This window comes from Silurus meridionalis, chromosome 24, assembly GCF_014805685.1.
Source record: "Silurus meridionalis isolate SWU-2019-XX chromosome 24, ASM1480568v1, whole genome shotgun sequence".
NCBI classification, from domain to species: domain Eukaryota; kingdom Metazoa; phylum Chordata; class Actinopteri; order Siluriformes; family Siluridae; genus Silurus; species Silurus meridionalis.
The window spans coordinates 18,985,231-19,008,711 of record NC_060907.1 but is presented as its reverse complement, the minus strand read 5'-3'; the positions used below and the strand labels follow the sequence as shown (position 1 = coordinate 19,008,711).

Here is a 23,481-nt window from a genome sequence, read left to right as displayed (position 1 = left end):
AGTCTGATCATATCTTCTCTCCTGCTCACAAGTTCTTTTGTTAGAGATTTAAATGTCGGATTTGAACTCCACAGAGCTTTATTATATATATATAATATATATAATATATCTCTCACAAATCATAAAAGACCTTTCACAGGCACTGTATAATCTTATTGGATGGAGTCCCTCAGGGGGCAACTGTAGAACCACTGTAAATGATTACAGTATGCCGTTCTTCAAGGGTTCTTTAGAAACAGCTTTACACCACGGATGATTCTTTATGCACAGGAGATCTCATTGATAGTTTTCATATAGAACCTGAGAACATATGAGCATTTTTCCAGCAACAGAAATGACTTGATGTTTTTTTTTTTTTTTTTTTACTAAAGGTGTACATGATATGAAGTACATACAAATCTGTAGCTAATGAAGCAGGTTCCTGGTTAGAACTGGTGAAATATGAGGAACGAGGTTTTTACTTTATAAAATCTAATAATCTGTGGTTATTTGACACCTTCTGATGGGGTGGGATCCATCCATGAAACAGTAGACTAACGCATTACCCCTGGATGATCAAGACACGTCCTCTTCCATCTCTTTCTCCTTGGAGAGTTTAACCTGCTTCTCCACTCTTTAGAAGCCTTTAAGATCCTTCATCATTCTGTTTGATTTCTGGGTATGGCAGAGGTCAAACCAAGGCAGAATTTCAAACATGGAATTTGAGAGTTGAAGTAAAAATGGAAAAGAGGGAGGAAGAAGAACCTGCCATTCCTGGGATCTCTTTTTGTCTTTGATGTTTCCTGAGGCAAATGTTGCATGGGGGATGGAGAAAGTTGTGGACGTTTAATATATCTAATGGTGTCTTGGAATTATTGTCAGGTTTCTCGTGGAAGAACAAGAGAACCGGTTCTACTAAGAAACTAATAGTTTTTTGTCTTTGATTTGGCCCTCAAGCAGAACTCATAAACAGATGGCATTGTTTTGTTGCCAAGCAGCAAACTAGAACTGTTCTTCATCCAAAGAACCTTTGAGGAACTAATTTTTCAAGCTTGTACTGTGAATCTTGAATCTAATGGTGTAATGATAGTGGAGGCTTTTGTTTAGTATTTTCCTGAGGGACAACATGTGATTCCACTGGTTTACAGACCTATTCAAGCGTTTTGTATTTTGGTCCATCTGTGTCCTTCCCTTTATTCCGACTTCAGATCTCTTTTCATCTTGAGTTCTGAATGAAAGGAACTTGTGCTCTCCGATGACCTCTTGGAGGAAAAGCAAAGACCTCAGATGACCCCAAGGGAAAGCAGTATGTAGAAATGACCCCATGTGCTCATTTCAACTTTGCCCATTTATCAACAGCTCAATGGACGAGTCTTCATCCCCGGGCGTCAATTCTAAAATGAGGGTCGTTCACCGCTTTTTTCGACTTCAGAGGGCACAGGAATCGTTTCATCACTGACAAATGTCAGTCTATAGGCAAGCTTTTCTTATCAAGTTCACAGATTCTATATATTAATTATATCAAAGTTTCCCAGAGTCTGGTAGTTTTGACTTGACTTTAAAACAGAAATTCCGCCTTGAGACAATTTTGTTACTAGAAATATAGTTTTTGCATAAAAGTTGCTAAGTGAATGTTACTAATTCGACACTGTTGGTTAAATATAAACTGGCATCCTGCATCGGAGTTCTATCTCTCTAGCATGCTATCAATCTAATGCTAGTGGTTGGTGTCTAAGCCGATACATAGCATATATTTTTTTCAATGGATCACATTGTGTTGAATCGAATCAAAATCAGATCGCTATGCATCAAGTTCGGCCTCAGTTATGGCAATGAACAAACGAATGAGTTCAGACAAAGAAAAGGTCCTGCACTCTGAAATGTATTCGGATACATTAACTGGCCAGCTAAATAAGGTTAATTCAGTACTTGGTAGTGACGGGTCGTCCATGAAAGAGTCGTTCATTTTGAAGTGATTCAGAAGAACGAGTCGTCTCAAATCGTGATTCGTTTATTTTCCACTGGATGTTCATGAGCAAAACATCACGAAATCTTCGCAGGTTATGTACAAGAAGCAGAATTGAGTATTTTACCTCTCGACCCGTCAAGTCCAAGCCGTTCGCTGTTTTGTCATGTGACTCCTATATACTTTATGAAAGTGATTAAAGGAACAAAATGAACTAAATGACCCAAAAAATAAAAGATTCGTTCATTTTGATGAATGAGATTCAAAGGACCGAAGTGATCCGATGTTCCCATCACTGGAACTTAATAAGATATTGTTGAAACAGTCGTTCTTGGGATTTCGACACTTTTTCTTGGCGAGTTGTGGACATGCACATTTTGCTACGTAATCGGGTCAGCGCTTGGTCGTTCCCTTGATTATTACAGTGGAAGTATTTTTACTCAAGTCACTGTGTCTGTGTCTCTTCTCATTACAGATCACCTCTGTCTCGCCACAGTCTTCCTTATTAAAGTAATTACCTCGACCATGTTTGGTTTAGTAATAAATGTAGCAGCTAATTGCTCGAATCAATACGAGGTGTTCTCTGGATCACTCAGTTCATTAGTGACCTGTCTGCCATCGCCATGGTTTCCACGCCAAGCCCCGGACTCCCTCTGCTAAGTACCGGAGAGAGAGTGAACTTTAATTAAGTTGCCCGGAAGCGAAATGTATCTCGTCGAGGTGAGAGGGAGGGCATTTGACTTTGTAACGCAGCTAGTTTGATCCTTTTATATGAAGATGACAGCTAGCACTGCTGCTGCTACATCTTCCTCTCTCTCTCTCTCTCTCTCTTTCTTTCTCTCTCTCTCTCTGTAATATTTGTTTATGTATCAAGGTTTTTGTGTGTGGGGGGGGAATAAAATCTAAAGAGGCAAGCTACTGGTCGACCTTCAGGACTGCTCTGCATCTTTGACGTCCTGTGTTGCTAGGATTAGCGAATCCATATTTGGAAGTTAGTGTAGAGTTCACCAGTTCCTTTGAAGTTGGATAGTGGGATAATCCAGGCACATAAAACGTTAGCAGGAGCTTGTCTGGTTGCGTACGATATCAAGGCTTTATGAAAAAATGTAACTGATCATTTAGGGTTTTTTGTTTTGTTTTCATGTGGCCTGGGGGTATATTTTTTCCAGTTTTCATATATTGTGCAATCCATATCCAAACACAGCTCTTCTTCCTGTCTGTGTGGTTTTGGGGGAAATCTGGAGTCACTTTTAAGTAAATATAAATTCTTGGATGTTCTTCATAATTGTTAGCATGTGGCTTACGTCGTCAAAAGCAAGGGTCAAACCATTTTAGCATCGACCTCGACTTCCTGTACGGGCGGACCAATCAGTGCTCGGTCCTTTGATCAGGTCAGGTCAGGTGATGGCCATAAGCAAGCCATTTTAAAGATTGCAGGAAGGGCAATGGAACAACGGTGCTCTCGCTAAGTGCTTTCTGATCTTTCTAGATTTGTGACTTTATTGTGCATGGTTATTATTATTCTTATTCGTGTTAGTATTAGGGTTCTGTTTCTGATTTTAAAAATTCACACCCAGACCCTATTCAAACACAATCTTAAATGAGTATGTTTTCTTGAAAAATCTTTAAAACACGAATAAGGAACGTGTGCCGACCTGGCAACCTTCATGGAAAACAGATTAATTCACCATTTTCAATGATCCGAGGAGCCCATATGAGACTGCAAAATAATTAAAACGACAGCAAACAAACGGATATGAAGACTATCGGACCAAGCCTTCCAAGTGAAGAGAAATTGGCATGACGCACCGTATCATGACCCGGAAGCTACGATATTAAAAACCATAAGTCTTGACGGCTTCCAGGTGATGAAGATTAACCCAGTTGGCGTCTGTTTACACGTCGTCGTCATAACGAGTCTCAGCCGAGCCCCGTCTGCTGTGACGGAGTGTAATAAGAAACACGGCTGAAGGCTTCATTATTATTATTGGCTTAGATGAAGAGCCAGGCCAAGAGGGAGCCTGAATACCGTTCATACCGCTGTGTCAGTGAAGTGCAAGTCATGATGCAGGCACACACACACACACACACACACACACACACACACACACACACACAAACAAAATTCTTGTGGTTTGCTGAGTGATTCACTGAGTGAATGACTCGGTTAAATAAATACTCGTATCCACCCCTATGAATGAAGGTGGGGTAGAAACCAGTTACATAGTGTTCTTCACATCATTGCAATTATTTAGAAACATATTATGGCCTTCTATAAAGTCATGCCAGAAATATAACCACCCAAATATAGTTGCACTGTGTTTATATATGTATAAATGTATACCTTGTCCAGGATTAAAAAAAACAACTAATTTATAGTTTTTTTTTTGTTGCTTGAATAAATTTTTCGCATTTAAATACACAGAACGTAGTTACATAAGAAACAGAGGTGGAAAGTAGAGAAGAGAAATTTTACTTAACTACATTTTAAATCAGGACACGGCACATTTACACTTTAAAGTTGGTTAACCAATCAGATCTGTCTTTCCCGTGCAATATTTAAATAAGTGCAGAAGATGCAGAGTCGATCTGAAGTGGTGGGTTTTCTTTTGCAAACCATATCCAGTCGCTGGACTTGAGGAGGCTGCAGTGAGCGATAAGGTGGATATATTTCATTGTGAAAACGTTAAAACCGTAAAACCAAACATATGGATCTGAAAACGTTGCAGCCGTGGTGGGAAAAATGCGTGTTTTTTTTTTACACGAGTGGCTCTGCAACTTTCTGATTGTACCGCAAAACCACACAATGGGTTTTGCGTGACTTCGATCTGCGAATGCAGACACGTGGTCAGATTGCGTCTTCGACCACCTCTGGACCAGGACACGCTTTTCGGATAACATTCCGATCAGAATCGCGTCTTTTTAATGTGTATGTGGACAACATCTGGACACAGGTCCGTGTTAATGCCAAGTGTAAACGCAGCCTGAGTTAAAAAAAAAAAAAAAAAAAAAATAAAACTGCAAACGGAACAAAAAAAAATGGCACCCCAGAAGCTCCTGCACTGATTGGAGAGCAAATGCTCTAAAGTCACAAGAAAGAAAGATCGCTCTCATGATCATAAATTACATTGTAACAGGAGATTTTTGCAAAATTGTGTAACTCATTTTAGACTCAATCATGATAGTTTTTTTTTTTTTTTTTTTGTGTGATTGCATTTTATATTTTAAAGGAATTCCTTCCATTAAAAACAACTAACATTAAACATTAAAATGATAAATGAGCTACTTTTTACTTTTACACAAGTAAAAATGCTTTGAAATAACAGAACATTTATTGAGTAGAATCTTTTGTTACCTCTGATGAGAAATCATTTGTAAAAAAATAAAAATAAAATCCGAAAATGAAAATTGGAGAGATTTTCCAAAAAATTCACTCAAATAGAATTTTTTCCCCATACTTCCACTTCACTTCCACTTCACTATCAAACAGAAATACCTGTAAAGTCTAGTTGATGTATGCTGGAGTCGAGACACAGAGAATACAATAAGAAGCTGAAGTGCACAATGACGCCATGAACACCATCACTAACAATGCATATATCTATAAAAAGTGAATTTCGTCGTTGTTTTAAAGCATGCTCTATATACCTATAGATAACCTTAAGGAAAATATTTTCAAGTTAACATAGTTCTTCAAGATTTTAAGGCTAATACATGCTTCCTCTGTGGCACAGGACGCCAGCTAGAGCATTTTATACCTGCTATAGTGTATCACAGTCAAGTCAAGTTTATTTCTATTGCGCTTTTCACAACAGACATCGTGTCAAAGCAGCTTTACAGAATTTACCAATGAAGGTGAATGATGTGTGTTTATCCCTGATGAGCAGCCATGGCAACCGTAGCAAGGAAAAACTCCCTTAGATGTTATGAGGAAGAAACCTTGAGAGGAACCAGACTCAAAAGGGGAACCCATCCTCATTTGGTGACATCAAAAGTGGGATTATAGTCTTTAAACAATACAAAACACTGGAGAGCGAGAACTAACATGAGCACTGGAGTGTGTGATTATGAGTAATGATCTTTCTACAGTCTTATACAGTCAGTTGATGTTGTGGAACCAGGAGCTACTGAGCAACTCATAAAATAGCTCAACTTTTGTGATCATCACAGATCCAACACCAGCTTCTCCATGCCAGAGCCTTTAAACACTCAAAGAGGTCCAGTATCCAAACTCCACATGAAGTGGAATGCAAATGGTGCCGGTACGTCTCTAGATGGTTCGGGATTTTTGCGGGGTCGGCGTCTACTTCTTTAAAGGTACACAATCTTCATGAGGTGGAACACAGGCAGTGTGACATGTTCAGAGGAAATCGCCATCAGCCTCTTCCACTTACGTGATCCATACACATTGGCACATTGATTCTATGATTGGGGAGGGGGAATTGAGGAAGCTCGTCCCACCTAAAGAGCAAATTTGCCATGATTAGCTGTGATAATGCCATGATTCAGTTTTGCACACTTTAGATAACACACTTTAGGAAAAACAGTACAAAGGCCAGTGTGATATGGTAAGTGTGAATGAAGAAGTTGCTTGTTAAACACACACCATGCGTTCACTCTGTCATATGGGTTTAAGCTAATAGCCCTTAGAAATGCACACTTCCTCCTGGAAAACAGGAACTTCTGAAGAGATTGTTGGGTTTAAATGCCATCATTACACCTGAGAACCTGAACTCAGCCGAGATGTCAATTATTTCCCTTTAAAATGTTCTGTGTGCGAAAGAAAGCCGTATATTACACCCTGAATGATAATAATAATAAGTACCTCAGCTTCTATCTTGCATATCAGTGTGTATCTGTCTTACATTGTGTTGTGGTGTGTGTGTGTGTGTGTGTGTGTGTGTGTGTGTGTGTGTGTGTGTGTGTGTGTGTGTGTCCATGTGCAGCCATGGATGGCACATTTCCCCTGCCGTGAGCAGCTTATTTCCCAGTAGGCGAGAGATAAAACAATCTCCTCACACACCTGATGCGACATGGCCCAGGTTTGACCTTTCTGGTTAAACGGTGAAATGAGGCTCATCGTTCACCTGAGAGCCACAGGACCGTAATGGATGAAAAAGGGAAGAGGCATGAAACATCTGTGGTCATCGGAGTTATAGGTAATTGGTTGATAGATGCATTGAAGAAGTATTAAATAAATAGGGTGAGAAGATGTTTAGATTGTATTATAAATACATTTTCAAATTTCAAATACAATTTGCACTGAAAAGGGAGTTTCTTATTACAAAAGGGATGTGTAAAATGTTCTGTAATATTTTTTATACTATAAACTACTGTACTATACATTGCTATACTATATATTATACTATACTATGAGGCCAATGTGATGCATGTATAGCTAACGATACAATACATTAGATACATGAGAAACGGCTGCTCATGTGATGCGATACGATTCACCCTATTACGATGCGGTGCGATCCGATTTCCATTCAACACGTGATTCGATGCAATACGGTGCAACATGGTACAGATCATTCGCTTTTATTTCTTTGGTTTAGACAGAGAGCAAATCATAGATTTCCTTGAGGACCTCCTGACTCTAAACACGTGTGCCTTTCACAAACACGCCTTTACAGTGCAAAGGAAAGAAAGAAATGAAGAGATGAAATAAAACTAGACGTTCTTTTTCCCTGTTGTGTCTTCAGGAAGTTACAGCTCTACCTCTGCCATGTTAATCTGTATACTATGTGCCTCTCAGGAAACGATGTTGATACGTCATATACACGTAGCAGCAGCGGTGCTGGAAAACGCGCTCAAGACACAGTTTAGCGAGGAGAAATCGATCTACCTAAAAAATATTGGTCACTTTCTAAATTACGAATTGTAACGTGGGTTCTCGTGCCTTTAATGTCATACACGTCCACGTATCCATACACGTGGATAAGTTCTTTCTATATAGACAGTATATCGTCTGACCTCTAAATACAGAACTCAATCCCACTGTGTCTATAAGCATTGCTGCTGCTCTACTCCAGTATCTAATCGTCTGAAGAATGGCACCGTGTTTGCGAGGCCGAATCGTGTTCACTTCTTGAAAAGCGATGACACGAGTTTCATTCAGTCATTTGGCCTATCGAATGGCTTTTCCCTTTCATAAGGGAAATCATAACGGAAGCTGTTTAACAGTTATAGTCAGGTAGTTATTCTGGCTCCATTAACTCTGTGCTACACGAAGCGGTTTTCCAACGCTCGCACATCTGTCACGGCCGTTTTTACACATTTTCTGCGAGTTGGAGTGTCAATGCATCCGCGAGGCCCTCGCCGAAGTCGTAAAAAAACCGTCTCGTGTGCCAAGTTCTGATAATGTATAACATTTATGTCAGCGGCAGAGGTTGTTTATTTCTCCTGAATGGTTATGCTAATGCTAGGGTCGGGTGCGTCGCAGGATTGCACAGTGGGAGAAAAATGCGAAAGCCCGGAATACCGGACGGGAGATAAAGCGAGAGTTGGCGCCGTCCTATTCACAGATTGTAGAGCAGGAAATCTGCTTATAAAGTCAGCGAACACGGACGTGTTTAACACCAGGTCAACATATTAATCAGTTTATTGCTATCTCTTTAAATAGCACAGATTGGTGCTTAGTGGGGAAAAAAAGATTTGCTATTTAAAGTGATTCAGTATCTCCATCTGGCCATTTGTATTTCCTTATGGGTGGAAAGGGATTTCATAACACTTTAGCAGAATTCCCATATGCCAAATGAAAATCACCAGGATGGTCCGAAGCCAACGTATAGAGCTGCAGTTGTGATTCCGGGTTCTGGCTTGACAGAAGGTGGACACAACTGCTGCAGCGGTGAACATTGTGGAGCTTGTTGTATTATTAATGTCATCGTTTTAATGACTTACAGCTTTACAACTTTTAACAACTTTGGCTTTGTATAGTGGACGGTCCATAAAAAAGAATATATATAAAATAAATGTACATTAATGCTGATATAAAGAGGTTTTCCATTAGGGTTTTGGCAAATTTTCCAACTCCATTTCTAAACCCCCCCAAAAAAAAGGTTTTAGAAAAACAAGGTCCCCATAGTGTGCATGCATTTCTACTACACAGTTATCATCCATCCCTCCCACTATATATCTTACAAGAGAAATAATTCTACACACTAAGACACTTTGTAGAAAATGTATTATTTAATTCTGAATATTTGCTTAAACCAGAATTTCGACCAATCCGTCGTGTTCTTGCCCTCGCATTTAAACACATCATATCTACATGGCGTCGTCGTGATGGAACAGGTCTGGGGTCTCTTCGGGTTCGAGGGGAAATTGTAATGTTACGGCATGGAAATATATAATATATGATTGTGCGCCGATTGTGAAACAACCACAAACGGATGTGAAGTTCGGGTGAGCGTAAGGATTTGAGCGACAAATTGTGACGTCTAGACGTCTGGGTCAGAGCGTCTCGAAAACTGCAGCTTTTGTGGGATGTTCCTGGTCTGCAGTAGTCAGAATCTATAAAAAAGTGCTCCAAGGAAGGAACAGTGGTGAACCGAATTGCTGAAGAAGGTCATGCTGTTGATGTTCGATGGGTCATGACTGTTTTAGCAGTAAAAGTGGGGCGATATGTGAACCCCTGACCTTCTGATCAGTTACCCAGAGCTGTACCCACTGAGCTTCCACTGACTTTAATCTTTTACATGGATCAGAAAATAGTCTTGCTCATGTGCCCATCAGTGGCAATACCTGTGTGCTGGAGCTTGAACCAACGACCTTCTGACCAGTAACCACTAAACCACTACTGAATCTAATGTATAAATATAAAGCACTTTATTTCACAGGATTTTTCTTATTGAGAGAAACATTTTCTTGTTCAGTTGGAGTTTAATCTTCATGACAACTAAAATGAAGGTGGAAGCTGAAGGTTCTGAGGTGAAACTATTAACAGCCACTGCTTTGATTTGCCTGCACTTCCGGTTTCACAGGAGAGGGAGGGGGAGGGAGAGGGCAAGGTGTACACAGAGAGGCAGGACGCGCGCGCACCCGGAACTGACCGCCGCTGAACTGGTTACACTTTAATTCTTATTTTAATGATTATAACTCGGTTTATTGAGGACATTCGGACTTTTTTCGGACAGGTGAGAATCCGTTTTTGAGAAGAACCAGAGAAGAAGTGGAATGTAAGCGCACAGAGGCCACACCTGAGCCTTTTCTTTTCTTTTTTTCTTTCCCTCATGACACCTGCCGCTGGGGTTTGTGTTCAAGCGCGCGCGCAAACGAACGCCAGGTGGACGCAATATAGTATTACTTAATATTTCTCCTTTCGTTTGTTTTAATCATATATATTATATATTATATAATATTTTCCCGTGAGAATATGAAAGTGACGGTGAACTTTGGGAGGACCGGAGTCGTGGTGCCGTGTAAAGACGACTGGATTGTGCGGGACCTGATCGACCAGGCGACTCAACGGTACAAAAAAGTCGTCGAACAGGTAAAAACTAAATTCTGTCTTTATATTATATTTTTTATAAAACAGTGGTGATTAATTGTGTGGAAAAGCGCGCCGCGTTCAGCAGCTTCTCCTCAGGTACGGTCATGTACACCTGTGGCACCTGAGTAAAGAGGGGGTGGGGCTTAAGCAGGTGGTCACGTGACATCGGCATCTTATTTCAGTGAACACGTTTTTCCGCATAAGCGAGGGATGGGGCGGGGCTTAAGCGTGTGGCCACGTGACGGTAATCGGTCCTCCAGAAGAGGGTCAATAATTTACATTTAGACCAATTTAATAATTACACTATATTTATTTATGTGTTTTCACATATTCAATATTTTGACATCTGTAAATATGTTGCAAATTCTTTTTTTTATTTTGCATTTATTATTTTAATATTAATTATTATATTTATTATTTTAATATTAATATTAATTTTCCTTGCATTTCTTACATTTTTATACAATATCTCTCTCTCTCTCTCTCTCTGTCTGTCTGTCTGTCTGTCTGTCTGTCTATCTATCTATCTATCTATCTATCTATCTATCTCTGTTCGTGTGTGTATAAATCATTTTATTAAGCAAATATTTTATTTGTAATTTTTTTCACGATTCATGGTTTTGCATTCAGCTCACATTTCGCTGCCATGTGATCGTTTAACTGCATCATCAATTCAATTCATTTTTATTTGTATAGCGCTTTTAGCAATGAACATTGTCTCAAAGCAGCTTCACACTGATAATGTGGTGATAAGAATCAATAATATGTTCTTTATAAGTGTAAGTTTGTCTCTGATGAGTGAGCCGGTGGCGACTGTGGCGAGGAAAAACTTCCCGAGATGCATAAGGAAGAAACCTTCAGAGGAACCATACTCAGGAGGGAACCTTATCCTCATCTGGGTTGCACCGAATGTCCATTTATTACAGATAAACGATGTTGAGGTTTGCAGTGATGGTGATCAGAAGCAAACTGTAGTCATCGCTCGGTGATCACTTTATGGCACTCAAAGCCAGCCATAAGACAATTATAATGTGTGTGTGTGTGTGTGAGAGATAAAATGCTGCTGTGCCATTAATCGCCCCCTATCTCCGCACCCAGGCCTGGGTTTGATTAGTTTGGCCTGGATGGCAGGTTTTTGTTCAGAGAGTGTTTTTGTATGCCTGAGTGACAGCTGTAATGTAATGCAGTTTAAGCCCCACACCTGGCAGACCGGCCGAGCTCAGACCGTGCCAGGCGCGCTGGGCAACACGTCGGCATAAGCTGCATCACATTACCCAGTGTAGTGACCCACAAATCCTTATGAACGTGTACAAAGAGTCGAATTGTATCCAAATCAGCGATAATTATGTTCAGTGGGATGGAAAAATTCACGGCCCAGAAATTACTAAACTCCACCTAACTGATCCTGAATTATACGATGCTGCATAATTCTTCTTTACTAGAAATTCAAATGTGACAGAGATGTCAGATACAGTTTTACTTTTATAAGCAGCAGTAATATTACTTTTATAAGCAGCAGTAATATTACTTTTATAAGCAGCAGTAATATTACTTTTATAAACAGCAGTAGTAGTAATATTACTTTTATAAGCAGCAGTAGTAGTAATATTATTTTTATAAGCAGCAGTAGTAGTAATATTATTTTTTATAAGCAGCAGTAATATTACTTTTATAAGCAGCAGTAATATTATTTTTATAAGCAGTAGTAGTAGTAATATTACTTTTAGAAGCAGCAGTAGGAGTAATATTATTTTTTTAAGCAGCAATAGTAGTAATATTATTTTTAGAAGCAGCAGTAATATTATTTTTATAAGCAGCAGTAGTAGTAATATTATTTTTAGAAGCAGCAGTAATATTATTTTTATAAGCAGCAGTAGTAGTAATATTACTTTTATACAGCAGTAATATTACTTTTATACAGCAGTAATATTATTTTTATAAGCAGCAGTAGTAGTAATATTATTTTTATAAGCAGCAGTAATATTACTTTTATAAGCAGCAGTAGTAGTAATATTACTTTTATAAGCAGCAGTAGTAGTAATATTACTTTTATAAGCAGCAGTAGTAGTAATATTATTTTTATAAGCAGCAGTAGTAGTAATATTATTTTTATAAGCAGCAGTAATATTACTTTTATAAGCAGCAGTAGTAGTAATATTACTTTTATAAGCAGCAGTAGTAGTAATATTACTTTTATAAGCAGCAGTAGTAGTAATATTATTTTTGGAAACAGTAGTAGTAATAATTTTAGAAGCAGCAACAGTAGTAGTAATATTACTTTTATAAGCAGCAGTAGTAGTAATATTACTTTTATAAGCAGCAGTAATATTACTTTTATAAGCAACAGTAATATTATTTTTATAAGCAGCAGCAATATTATTTTTATAAGCAACAGTAATATTACTTTTATAAGCAGCAGCAGTAATATTATTTTTAGAAGCAGTAGTAGTATTATTTTTAGAAGCAGTAGTAATATTATTTTTAGAAGCAGCAGCAGTATTATTTTTAGAAGCAGCAGTGTTAGTATTATTTTTATAAGCAGTAGTAATATTATTTTTAGAAGCAACAACAGTAGTAGTAATATTTTTATAAGCAGCAGCAGTAATATTATTTTTAAACAGTATTATTTTTAGAAGCAGTAGTATTATTTTTTAGAAGCATTAGTAGTAATAATATTACTTTGAGAAGCAGTGCTGATGGTGGTGTTAATATTACTCTAGTGGTCTTAGTGGTAGTAGAAGTAGAAATAATGTAGACAGTAACAGTAGCAGGATTAATAGTAGTCATGGCAGCAGTAATATTAATAGCTGTAATGCTGTAATGGATGGATTTCTTTCTTGGGTAATAATATTTATTATCCACTCTGCCACTCTGAGGTTTTTTCCCCCCACGCCTGAGATTCTTCTGCTTTATTACAGTGTAATCTCATAACTGCCACGGGCTGAAGAATTCCGATTCAATAAGGAGAAAGAACTGGATGCTGAACTTCTATTACTCGCTCGCAGCTCCTAACACGAGTGTGAATGGGCTTCGAGAGGCTCTTCGACGCCGCTAGGACAATCTGTACATTATAAATATGCGGTGTACTGAACTGGGTCAGACCTTTTAGGGGTACCGGTGCTCAAGTTCCACACAGAACCTTAGCAGAGCAAAGTGTTCTTCTTGTAGACACTTTGAATCCTCAGGTTCTCACAAAAGCGTGACTTGTGGAGATCCGTAAACACGGAGCGCAGGACGCTTTTTAATGAGGCCCACGACTACAGCACTGCCAACGCCGAACATAACGAAGTGTTTCCAATTACCGCTTTTTTTTTTTTTTTTAAGCCCCTTTCCTCTCTTCGGCTCCACTCCCTCATGGTGTCTAGTGTCACACTAATTTTGCTGCTGTTTAATGAAGTGTTTGGAGGATTAAAGCATGAAAAAGCGTCACCATGAGAAATTCCTCGCTAATCATCCTCACTTCCATTCGCACTCTCCTGCGTTTGCCTTCAGAGAGGCAGCAGAGGAACTGATGACTTAAGTAACACTACCTATTTATTTATATTAACGTTTTTATTGGACCGCGTGACATATCTGATTTCACGGGTAACGTTCGGTGGCTCCACGCGAGTCCGGAACGTTCCAAAACTCCGTCCGCTGTAAATCCATTCCCGCCGATCACTGAAAGGTCGTTTTTATCAGGATCATTTCACAACAGGAAGCCAGACTCAGCAGGACGTACGCCTCTGGATTCGGCTCAATCAGCGTGTTTTACTCGCTTCTGATTAATCAAAAACCGGAAATCATCCGTCTCCATTTCCCTCCGTCCTCTACATCTGCCTTCAAACCAACCACCCGCTTGTCTTCCCTCACCACATCCATAAATCCATTAAGAAATTATAGAACAATGTTATTCGAAGAAATATTCACGTCAAAAAACACTGTAGTCATAATACGATATTTAAAGTTAAATATCTACATGCCCCTATATTATATTCCTTATTTTATTTCTTCCTTTTCTTCCCCTTTTTACTTTGTGCATTTTTGTGTAGTCAGATTGCTCGAGTACAAACTCTGTGCGAAGCTTCCTGCACGAGACGTCAAACTATAAGTGAACTAATTTACTTATTAAATACAGCTGTACTACTACTTCAATCACTAATAACCAGAACTAAATGCAGCTTTACTTCACCACAAAAATCTATAAATATCCATATGTTCTTTATTTCCAGTGTAAAATCCTCCTTTAGCATGAAGAACCGCTTTACAAACTCTCAGCACCAGGACACTTGGTTTCTCCAGACATTCAGCTGGAATACTTTGGCATTCCAACCTACTACTATTCACTAGTTGGAGATTTCATTACAATCCAGTCAAAAGTCTCTCAAATGCCATTAATGTAAATGTAGTGGGATACAGGTTCCTGTGTAAGTTTGTCTACACTGAACTTGGCATCAGATATGGTGTTTTTCTTTTCCCACTATCTTTACAGTTCCCTGTCATCTCCACGTTCTCAAAGCGCAATGATAATAATCATGTTAAGCAGAATCAGCACATCTCCTACACAAGTCATTTGTGTGTTTATCTAAAACAACTCCTGAAGGATGACCAGTTTTAGGTTGTTTCCAAGCTTGTGAAAAGAGTCAGAAAAGTTTTTTGTGGGTTTTTCCATTAAAATAGAACTGTATGGAAATGGAAGAGGCCATGCATCATAATCTTTTTCTCTTCTTGTTTTCCCTTGATCTCGTCATAAACGTTAATTTTTGTTTATTCGGCATGAGAGGATGTTCGAGAGGCAACATCATGGATAATAACCACAGCCATTAGTAACAGCAAGCACATGAACGCACACTAAGGAGTAAATATCTATTTTATTATCCACAAAAAAACAGGGAAGAAAAACCTATTCTAATGCGTGGCTCTGAGGACTTTGTAAAGCTGCCCCACTTTCTCCTTCCTGAATAAAAATCTTTTTTTGTGGCACATGCAATTAAATATTACACTTCTAAAATGACAAAGAACAGCCATTTACAGCTCTATTAACTTGTTCCTGAGGAAATAAATAACTAATCAAATCTAACTACGGATTGACCTATTAGAGATTTTAAATGTGCCAGTTACACAATTACACACTCCGCTTGTGAACAGTGGAAATGTAATCACACGTATACTATTACTTGCACCTTCACCTGTTGCACGGTAACCACCCTGCGCTAGGGTTCCGGAGTCCTGATTGTTAAACCTGAATAGGCTTGTGAACATTATCTTTAAACCCAGGAGGTATGCGATGAAGCGGTTCGACGGGTCAGTCTCGTTTTCTGCCTTTCGAGAAGCTTTCGAGAGTTTTTCCCCCACAGATGTGTTCTCTGGTATTTTGCACGGGAAAATCGTTATGCAGACGTTCCTTTGGTGTATTGTTCAACCAAGTGTCAACGAACTTTGTTTGCTCGACCCTCACCAGGTTTCTGTATCGTGTAAGCCGAGGTGACGCAACATTTCCATTCGTGGTGTGCGTATGAGCCTGAAGCTCAGCGATGTGATGCTGTATTGCATACAGCTTTTGAGGCCTTGTTTCTCGAAGGAAGGAGATTCTACACAGAGGGAAAGTTGCGTTCGATGGATCTGACATTATGTAGATGAAATACAATCTGTAAATGATATCTTGAGTGAATATAAAACAAGGTTTTTACTGAATTTCCTGATTTTCCTGGTTGTTGCCATACTGGAAAAGCCGTTTTAGTCTTCTGGTGTACTGAGGGTTGTAAAGGGGTGGACGTTATCCGGGAACTTTCATCTAGAGAATTTTGGAAATATTCCAAGTTGAAAACCTACCAGGAATTTATGGGAATCAATTAGAAGTGTATATAAACTGTATCATATATAAAAAGAAATATAAACATTTTGTTTGGTCATAAACTCACATGTAAACTAATACAGATAAAAAAAAAATTGATTTGATTGTTAGTATTTTGTTGTTGCACAATAGTGTACACACAGCACAATGTAGTTTTAAACATAAACTGATGTAATATTTATGCAATTTACATCAATGCTGGCAAAGAGAAACTTTTTATGATGTTATTTTGTTGTCAGGTTTTTAAGAAATGATGTGTTTATGTTATGGAGTAATGCACAGTGCATGTAGGGGGTGTGGCCTCAGTAACCCTCCAGTAAGTGTGCTGTGTGCAGGTGATTGATGAAGGTGCAGGGAAGAAAATCAACTGGTTGTTTTAACCAAAATCATCCTATTTATCGTAGTTTTCAACTACATTTAAGTTCCCTGTTATAGACTCGCCTGCAATTTAGTTAATTCCCATAGAAAGTTTCCAGAATATGCAATAAATTCAGTCTAAATGTCAAAATTCTGTTCATAGCAATGTTGTCAGTGGTGATTTTATTGGTCACCAGTGGCGTACGAGTTTTGCCTTTAAACAGCAGAATTTTCTTTATCAATTTGGTGCCATTGTGACAAAAGATGGTCAGCAACTAAATTTGGGTGGTGGTAGAAATTTTGTAAATGTTGTTAGAACTTCTTTTTTTAAGAGTGAAAGCATGCTAATGCGTGGGGGAAAAAACAACCCTGAGCAAACGACTTTCGTGTTCATCTGAAGCGTTTCTCTGGACTGCTTGATTTCCAGATGGTGCTGGTTGATGAAGTAAATTACACAGAACAATGATTTTCCAGGTTCGTTGGAGGAGGATGGTCGTCGGTGCAGCAGTATAGTTCAGGTCGGAATCTCAGGCCTCCGAGGCATCATCTGCTAATCTACACTTAGGGAAATCGCAGGAGCGAGTCACTGGATGAAGTCAGATTGAAAACAGGAATGGCAGGCAGGACAGGCTGTGCACAACCGATTCAAATACAGTCTGCTATTCTCATCTTCTATTATACAGTAGCAAATATGTAACTTCCCCACATAAAAGAATTCCTCTCTCCGCTAATATCTGGCCAGCTGGGGTGGATTTCTAAAGCTCTTCGTGCTCTAATAGTTTTTAACGTCCTCTCTGGTCATCAACAGGAAAAAAACACGCCCTCTATCAAAGCAAGTTGTTTTTGCCTTTCTATTGTTTCCCCTCATGCTGCGTTTAAGCAGAACCTTCAGCTCCAGAAGTATTGGCACCCTTTGGTGAAGGTACAAAAGCTATAAAAAAAAAAAAAAAATCTGGGTCAGTTTATTGTTTCAAAAAGTCTAAATATATTTGGAAAGAAAGTAATTTTTAAATTTTTTTTATTTATTGTCAAATGATCACAATTATTGGCACCGGAGAAATTCTTATGGAGAGAATGTAACAGATCCATTTGACATTTTCTTTTCTTTGGAACATTTTTTTTGCCTGAGGTTGCACAGATGTTGGGGTGCCAATCGTTTTGGAACATGGGTCTTTGTTTAAAAAAAAAAAAAAAAAAATGTGCCAACAATTCTGGAGCGGATTTGGTCTGTGTACGAGGGTGTAAAAATATATTCTGTAAGTATATCAAAATTAATGGTAACTACATAGAATTATGGCACACTTTTATGCCATTTTGCTTTAATACTTATTCAGAGCCAGAATGATCTCATTTATATAATTGAACAGGTGATGGGTTTTTCCAGAATGTTTGGAAGTTTGGTGGTGCTCTGATTTGAACTCACAGCCTTCCGATCAGCAGTCCGACATTTTAACAACTCAGCTACTACATTACAAGCTAGTGGAGGAATATTAAAGGAGGGCAGGTAATAAAGAGGGTAAAGAAAGATAGTAGCTGGTCATCTGGTAAAACTAAAAGTAATAACCCTACTGCATTTATACACAATTCTTTTCCCATAATGCATTGCAAGCTGTCCTTCACCTCCTGCCAGCTGCTGGAACAGGAACTCAAGACGCTTTGCTAATTTGAGCCATTGTTCCCGACAGGATGGGGAGTTTCTGGTGCGGACACATCATGTGGAGTACGCCGATGGGGGGATTCTCGACCCCGACGACATGCTCATGGACCTTCTCGAGGACAAGGACAAGGTAAGACAGATGGACAGATATGGACATTATGTCGGTTTACCGTTCTCAGTTTTTGGTCGTGTGTGTGTGTGTGTGTTTTTTTTCGAAACTCGTGCATGTGTTTGGGGTGGGAGGAGTGAAAGCTGCCACTTCCTGTGCTTCTCATTAAGCATGAGTGAATCAACTACACACTATTGAATACTGTTCTATATTCTACTGAATATTACACTATTTATAATATTATTCTATACTTTCGTGAAGTATATTATAAAAGAATTATGCTATCGAACTGAATATTGAACTTGAAATGCTACTATTATACTATACTACAATGTACAATATTATTGACTATATAAAATAATGATTATTTAAAGTCCTACACTGCACTACACTCTATACTGTACTATACTGAGCATACTAATACTATGCTATACTGCTGACTACTTAGCTTTGAAATGCTAGCATGTTATGCTATACTTTACCATGCTATACTATAATCAAACTAAAATATATAAATATTATTATTTTATAACCTCTGGAATTATCATATATTAATTCCTTCTATACTGCTCACTATACGCTATATTATGCTATAATATTAACTATGATAGAAGTATCCTGTACAGTCCTGATATATAGTATATTATTCTATGCTATTGTACTGAATTACTGAAATATACTATAATACGGTGTACTATACTGTAATATAACCTAAATAATATCATTACTGTCCTGATGTCAGATTGCCAGACTACCGAGTGCTGAATTTCTTTAATTCTATTATACGTTGTAACATACTAAATGCTAATAATGTTAGCTTTATGAAATTCTTAAGCTGTACTGTCCTGAAATATAATTTAGTATAATGCTGTATCACTGAGGAATGACATTCAAATCTCGCACCACCGGTTTATCAGGGAATTGCATTTGCCATACAACTCATGAGTTTGGCTGATTTACCGGTCTCTCACGGAGAGCACGATAGACCGAAACACATATAGGGAACAGTACAGAAAGTAAAGAATGCGGTGACGTGTATCTTTAACTCCGCCTCTTTTGTGATGTCCTGTGACACTTCAACCAATAAACTAGCAGAGAAACTACACATAGGCTGCGCTACTACAGAACTGTTTACTGTACAGTACATGTGCTCACTATAAATGTGATACAACTGTATTTCTACCAATTTACACCTAATTCATCTCGCTATATTCTTGCAAATGTTTTCTGTGTTTAAAGCGTATGGGAGGAGGATTTATGGCTTAAACAATACAAAGAAACATTTTTGGGGTGGTGTTTGTTTATCGCAGGTTTTCGTTTATCGCATGCGATTTTGGATCGTAACCATAAACAGGGGATAAGTGTTTACTAAACTGTACTATGCTCTACTGTACTATAATATATATATCAGCTCTTGTTTTCACTTTCACTATAGCAGCTATAACCAAACAATCCTCCAGCATTCTCGCTTACTGACTAAGAGACAAACTAATTATTTACTGCAAATAATTAAAATATTGACTATACTTTGTATTAGAATTCGCTTCATATGTAAGCAGTTACTACGTCAGTATGATATAATAATATGAGAAAGGGCACTTAAATATACATTTTGAACAGATGGGAACAAAGCAGTAGTGCAGTGACAGACACAAATCTCAGTGCTCACACATGAGGGTTTGCATTGTAAGACTGGATTTCAGAATCTGATAACCCGGCTCCTGTTTCTCTGCTCTTTATCTGCTCGTTTGCTGGTTACATACAGCGATGCTAATCTTCTGTCTCTCACGAACAAGCACTCACACACACACACACACACGCACACACACACAGGACAAACCTGTTGGATCGCAGTCCAGGAAAGCACAGAGTTTCATGACCACATGTTGACCTGCTCAGCTGGATCGTCCTGGCTAGTCAAGAATTTTGTTAAACTGGAATCATAGAAATATGCATTAGGGTTGCGTGTTTGATAGAACTACATTAAATCCAAGAAGTAATGATTGTTCTGGAAAAAGGTAGATTTTGCCGGTCACAAGTAATAGAAATGGATGGATGATATGAGCCATTTCTTAGCAAAGTGTCTAAATGAATAGCAAAAGGGGTTTAAAGTTAAATTTTAATATGAATATCTGGAATGATTTACATTTCATAAAAAAAAAAAAACCCTTGTTTGCATCCCATTCCACATTTGCTGTTATGATAATCTCCACTCTCCTGGGAAGATGTTCCACTAGATTTTGTGTTGATTTGTGAGATTTCATTCAGTCACAGGCAGGGTAGTAAAGTCAGGTACTGGCGGAGGTGAGAAAGCGAGGAGGCCTGGGGTGCACGTTGATTGTTCAATGGTTTTGGAGCTCTATAGCAGGAGACCTTCCACTCCAACACATGGAAAGCAGATCTTCATAGAGCTGGCTTTGCACACAGGTGCACTGTGATGCTTGAACAGGTTTTGGGTCTCCCATTCCAAGTGAAGGGAAAACCACATCCAAAACCACAATATACAACGTATATATAATTGTGAAACCAGCTGTGCGGTAACATTTTGTGGAAGAAACACATTGCTGGGGAATATATGCATATATATATATATATATATAATTAGTAGTACAGAGCATTTTCCTTTTATGCTAAACAATTATATGCTAGAAAGCTACCTGTCGTAGTTTCCTCCACTCCCCAGACATCCCATTGATCTCGAGTACTTCCAAACTTTATTTTTCATTGTAATGTCTTTTAATGAGCACGAACTGCAGGAGGGCAGTAAGAAGTGCCGTGAGCTTGATTTTTATAGATTGCTAGTGTGAACACAGGGTTAATGCTAACCATCAGATGTGCAGTGTTTCCTGGAAATAAGCGATTAGGCTCCACCCACCCCTTCCCCCCTTCCCCTTTTCCACATATTTATTCATAGCCTTTGGCTTTTTTTTTTTTTTATGCAAAACACAATCTTTTTATAACAATGCTAATGGATTCTAATGCAATGCGTTATTAAGATTTTCAGCACATTTCCATGTCGAATAATAGCAATCACAGTCAGCAGGAGAGTGATGAAGCACCGAGACGTGAACATACACCATCTAGGATGATGAACAAGCTCTTTCTCGCACGTGCGCCGACGAAACGGTCCTTCGAGCAGCCTCGTAGACGTTAATGACGACGCATCCTTATACGCCTTACACGCTTTTGTTCGAACGTATTATGCGAGTCGAACATAAAGCTAATCAAACACGTTAATCGGCTCTGAGCCTGAAGATTTCGAGGTCTCGCTCTTGAGGTTGATTAGGGTGAAATCGCTGTGGCTCCGCCCCCCCCCTGCTCTTTGGCCCTGGAGCTCAGTGGTGGTTGACCTGATTGTGCCCCCGGCTCATGAATATTCAGCGCAGCATGATGGATGGTGTTAATGCGTGGCGGGGCTGCGGTGGACCGTAGGGGGTGAAAGGTCACGCTGAGATCGGCTGACGGAGAGTCGCGCTTTGTTAATTAAACACTTCGTACCTCCTCTTCCTTTCTCTTTCGCACAAGCTTGCTTTCTTCTCAGCTGAGGATGTTTAATGGAGCGTATCTCTCTCTGTGTATTTATAATAGAGGGCTACCTTTTCTCCGACGCAGTGTGATTCTAATAAATGATCCTGGCGCCCTTTTTTTTTTTGGTAGTATTTTAGATATTGCTGCATTTCTGTGCATTGAGAGTTGATGCAAGTGCTCGACTTAAAGTCTCAAAAAACAACTCGGCACTCTGCTCGGTTATGCACGTCTACACCCCATCACTTTCAGAATAGTCCCCATGCACAGCAATACAGTGCTCTTGGCGTTCCTGCCAGTTCTGGAATGTGTCCTGGAAGTCTTCTTTTTGAAGCACCTTCTGCGATTTGTGCCGGGTCTCTGCAGCGGTGTCTCAGACTAGCACCAGTTACACAGCTCCAGATGTACCAAACGATGTCTTTTGGCACACGGACTAATAAAGGTCGGTGTTCCCTGCGACTGTGTGTGCCATCTGTTGGCGTGTTACAAAACTAGCTTCTTGACTTTTTGGTACCACCTCGTATGACGATGTTAATCATGGTTAAATCTAACCAGCCACTTGCTCGAATTTGCAGCTTACATTTTCTTTTTAATAATTAGAAGATCTGGAAACTGTACATTATTTATAATAGTATTCTTGACTTTTTTGTTTTTTTTGTTTTCACAGTCACGTAAATGTATCCTCCTGATTATCAATCCGCCTCTGCAAGGGTTCGGATAAAAGGTCAAAGCAATCGGTTTGCATTAAAGATGAGAGATGTGTTTGTGATACATGAAACCTGACGACAAAGCGGATGTTGTGCAGTCAGTTCAATCGCCCCCAGGCCACGCCCCCTACTAGAATTGGTCTTAATAAAGAATTGAATGTGTACCAGAACCCTGTGTGTGCGCGTGTGTGTGCGTGTGTGTGCGCGTGTGTGTGTGTGTGTGTGTGTAGGATTGTTGTGTACATCATTACCCAGAATTCAGTTGTCCACTGGGAATCCGACATAATCGCAGTAGACGTCATCATGCATGGAGTCTCAATCTTCAGCCTTGACCACTAAAATCCTAGAATGCAGGTTAGAGGGACCTCTGGCTCATAGAGCGCCTGTTTAGTACTAAAACCAAATCCAACTGTATGTGAACACGTTTGAAAAAGACGTGTCCTTTTACAACATACAGAAAGCACTCGCATGAGCATGCAGACTGAATACAGTGCCTGTGAAAACATGCCAAATATGGAGGTTGAAGCTTGTGTCACTTTGGGGTAAATTGTTTGTCAAATTTTGTGTAATTTTCTGGTAAATTATTGGTAAAATTTGACATCATTCTTTTGTAAATTATTGGTTGAATTTGTGTGCAGACTTCCTCACTGCCACACTTAAAAAGGAAGGTGGAAGCATAATGGTTTTGGAGCAGGGAAGGTTGGAGACTTGGAATAATGAACCAACATGAACTACCATTCCATACTTCAACACCATGCAATTCTGTCTAGACTGCAACTCATCTGAACCGACTTCACACACACACCAAAAAAAAAACCTGAAAAGTTAATTGATTCACTTATAATATA

General features: G+C 39.0%; 1 protein-coding gene across 8 annotated transcripts in view; it reads left to right on the top strand.

Annotated features, from left to right (window-relative positions):
* Window positions 1-9,947: 9,947 nt before the first annotated feature.
* Window positions 9,948-23,481, top strand: part of pard3ba (par-3 family cell polarity regulator beta a) — a 102,047-nt gene continuing 88,513 nt past the window's right edge. For 5 of the 8 annotated variants that reach the window (XM_046837395.1, XM_046837398.1, XM_046837396.1 and 2 more), the window contains exons 1-2: window positions 9,948-10,445; window positions 18,321-18,422. In XM_046837395.1, coding sequence (XP_046693351.1) covers window positions 10,329-10,445; window positions 18,321-18,422 — 219 coding nt within the window. In that variant the 5' untranslated portion in view covers window positions 9,948-10,328. The remainder of the gene's footprint in view (window positions 10,446-18,320; window positions 18,423-23,481) is intronic. The other 3 variants (XM_046837394.1, XM_046837393.1, XM_046837392.1) reach the window with 3 other exon arrangements.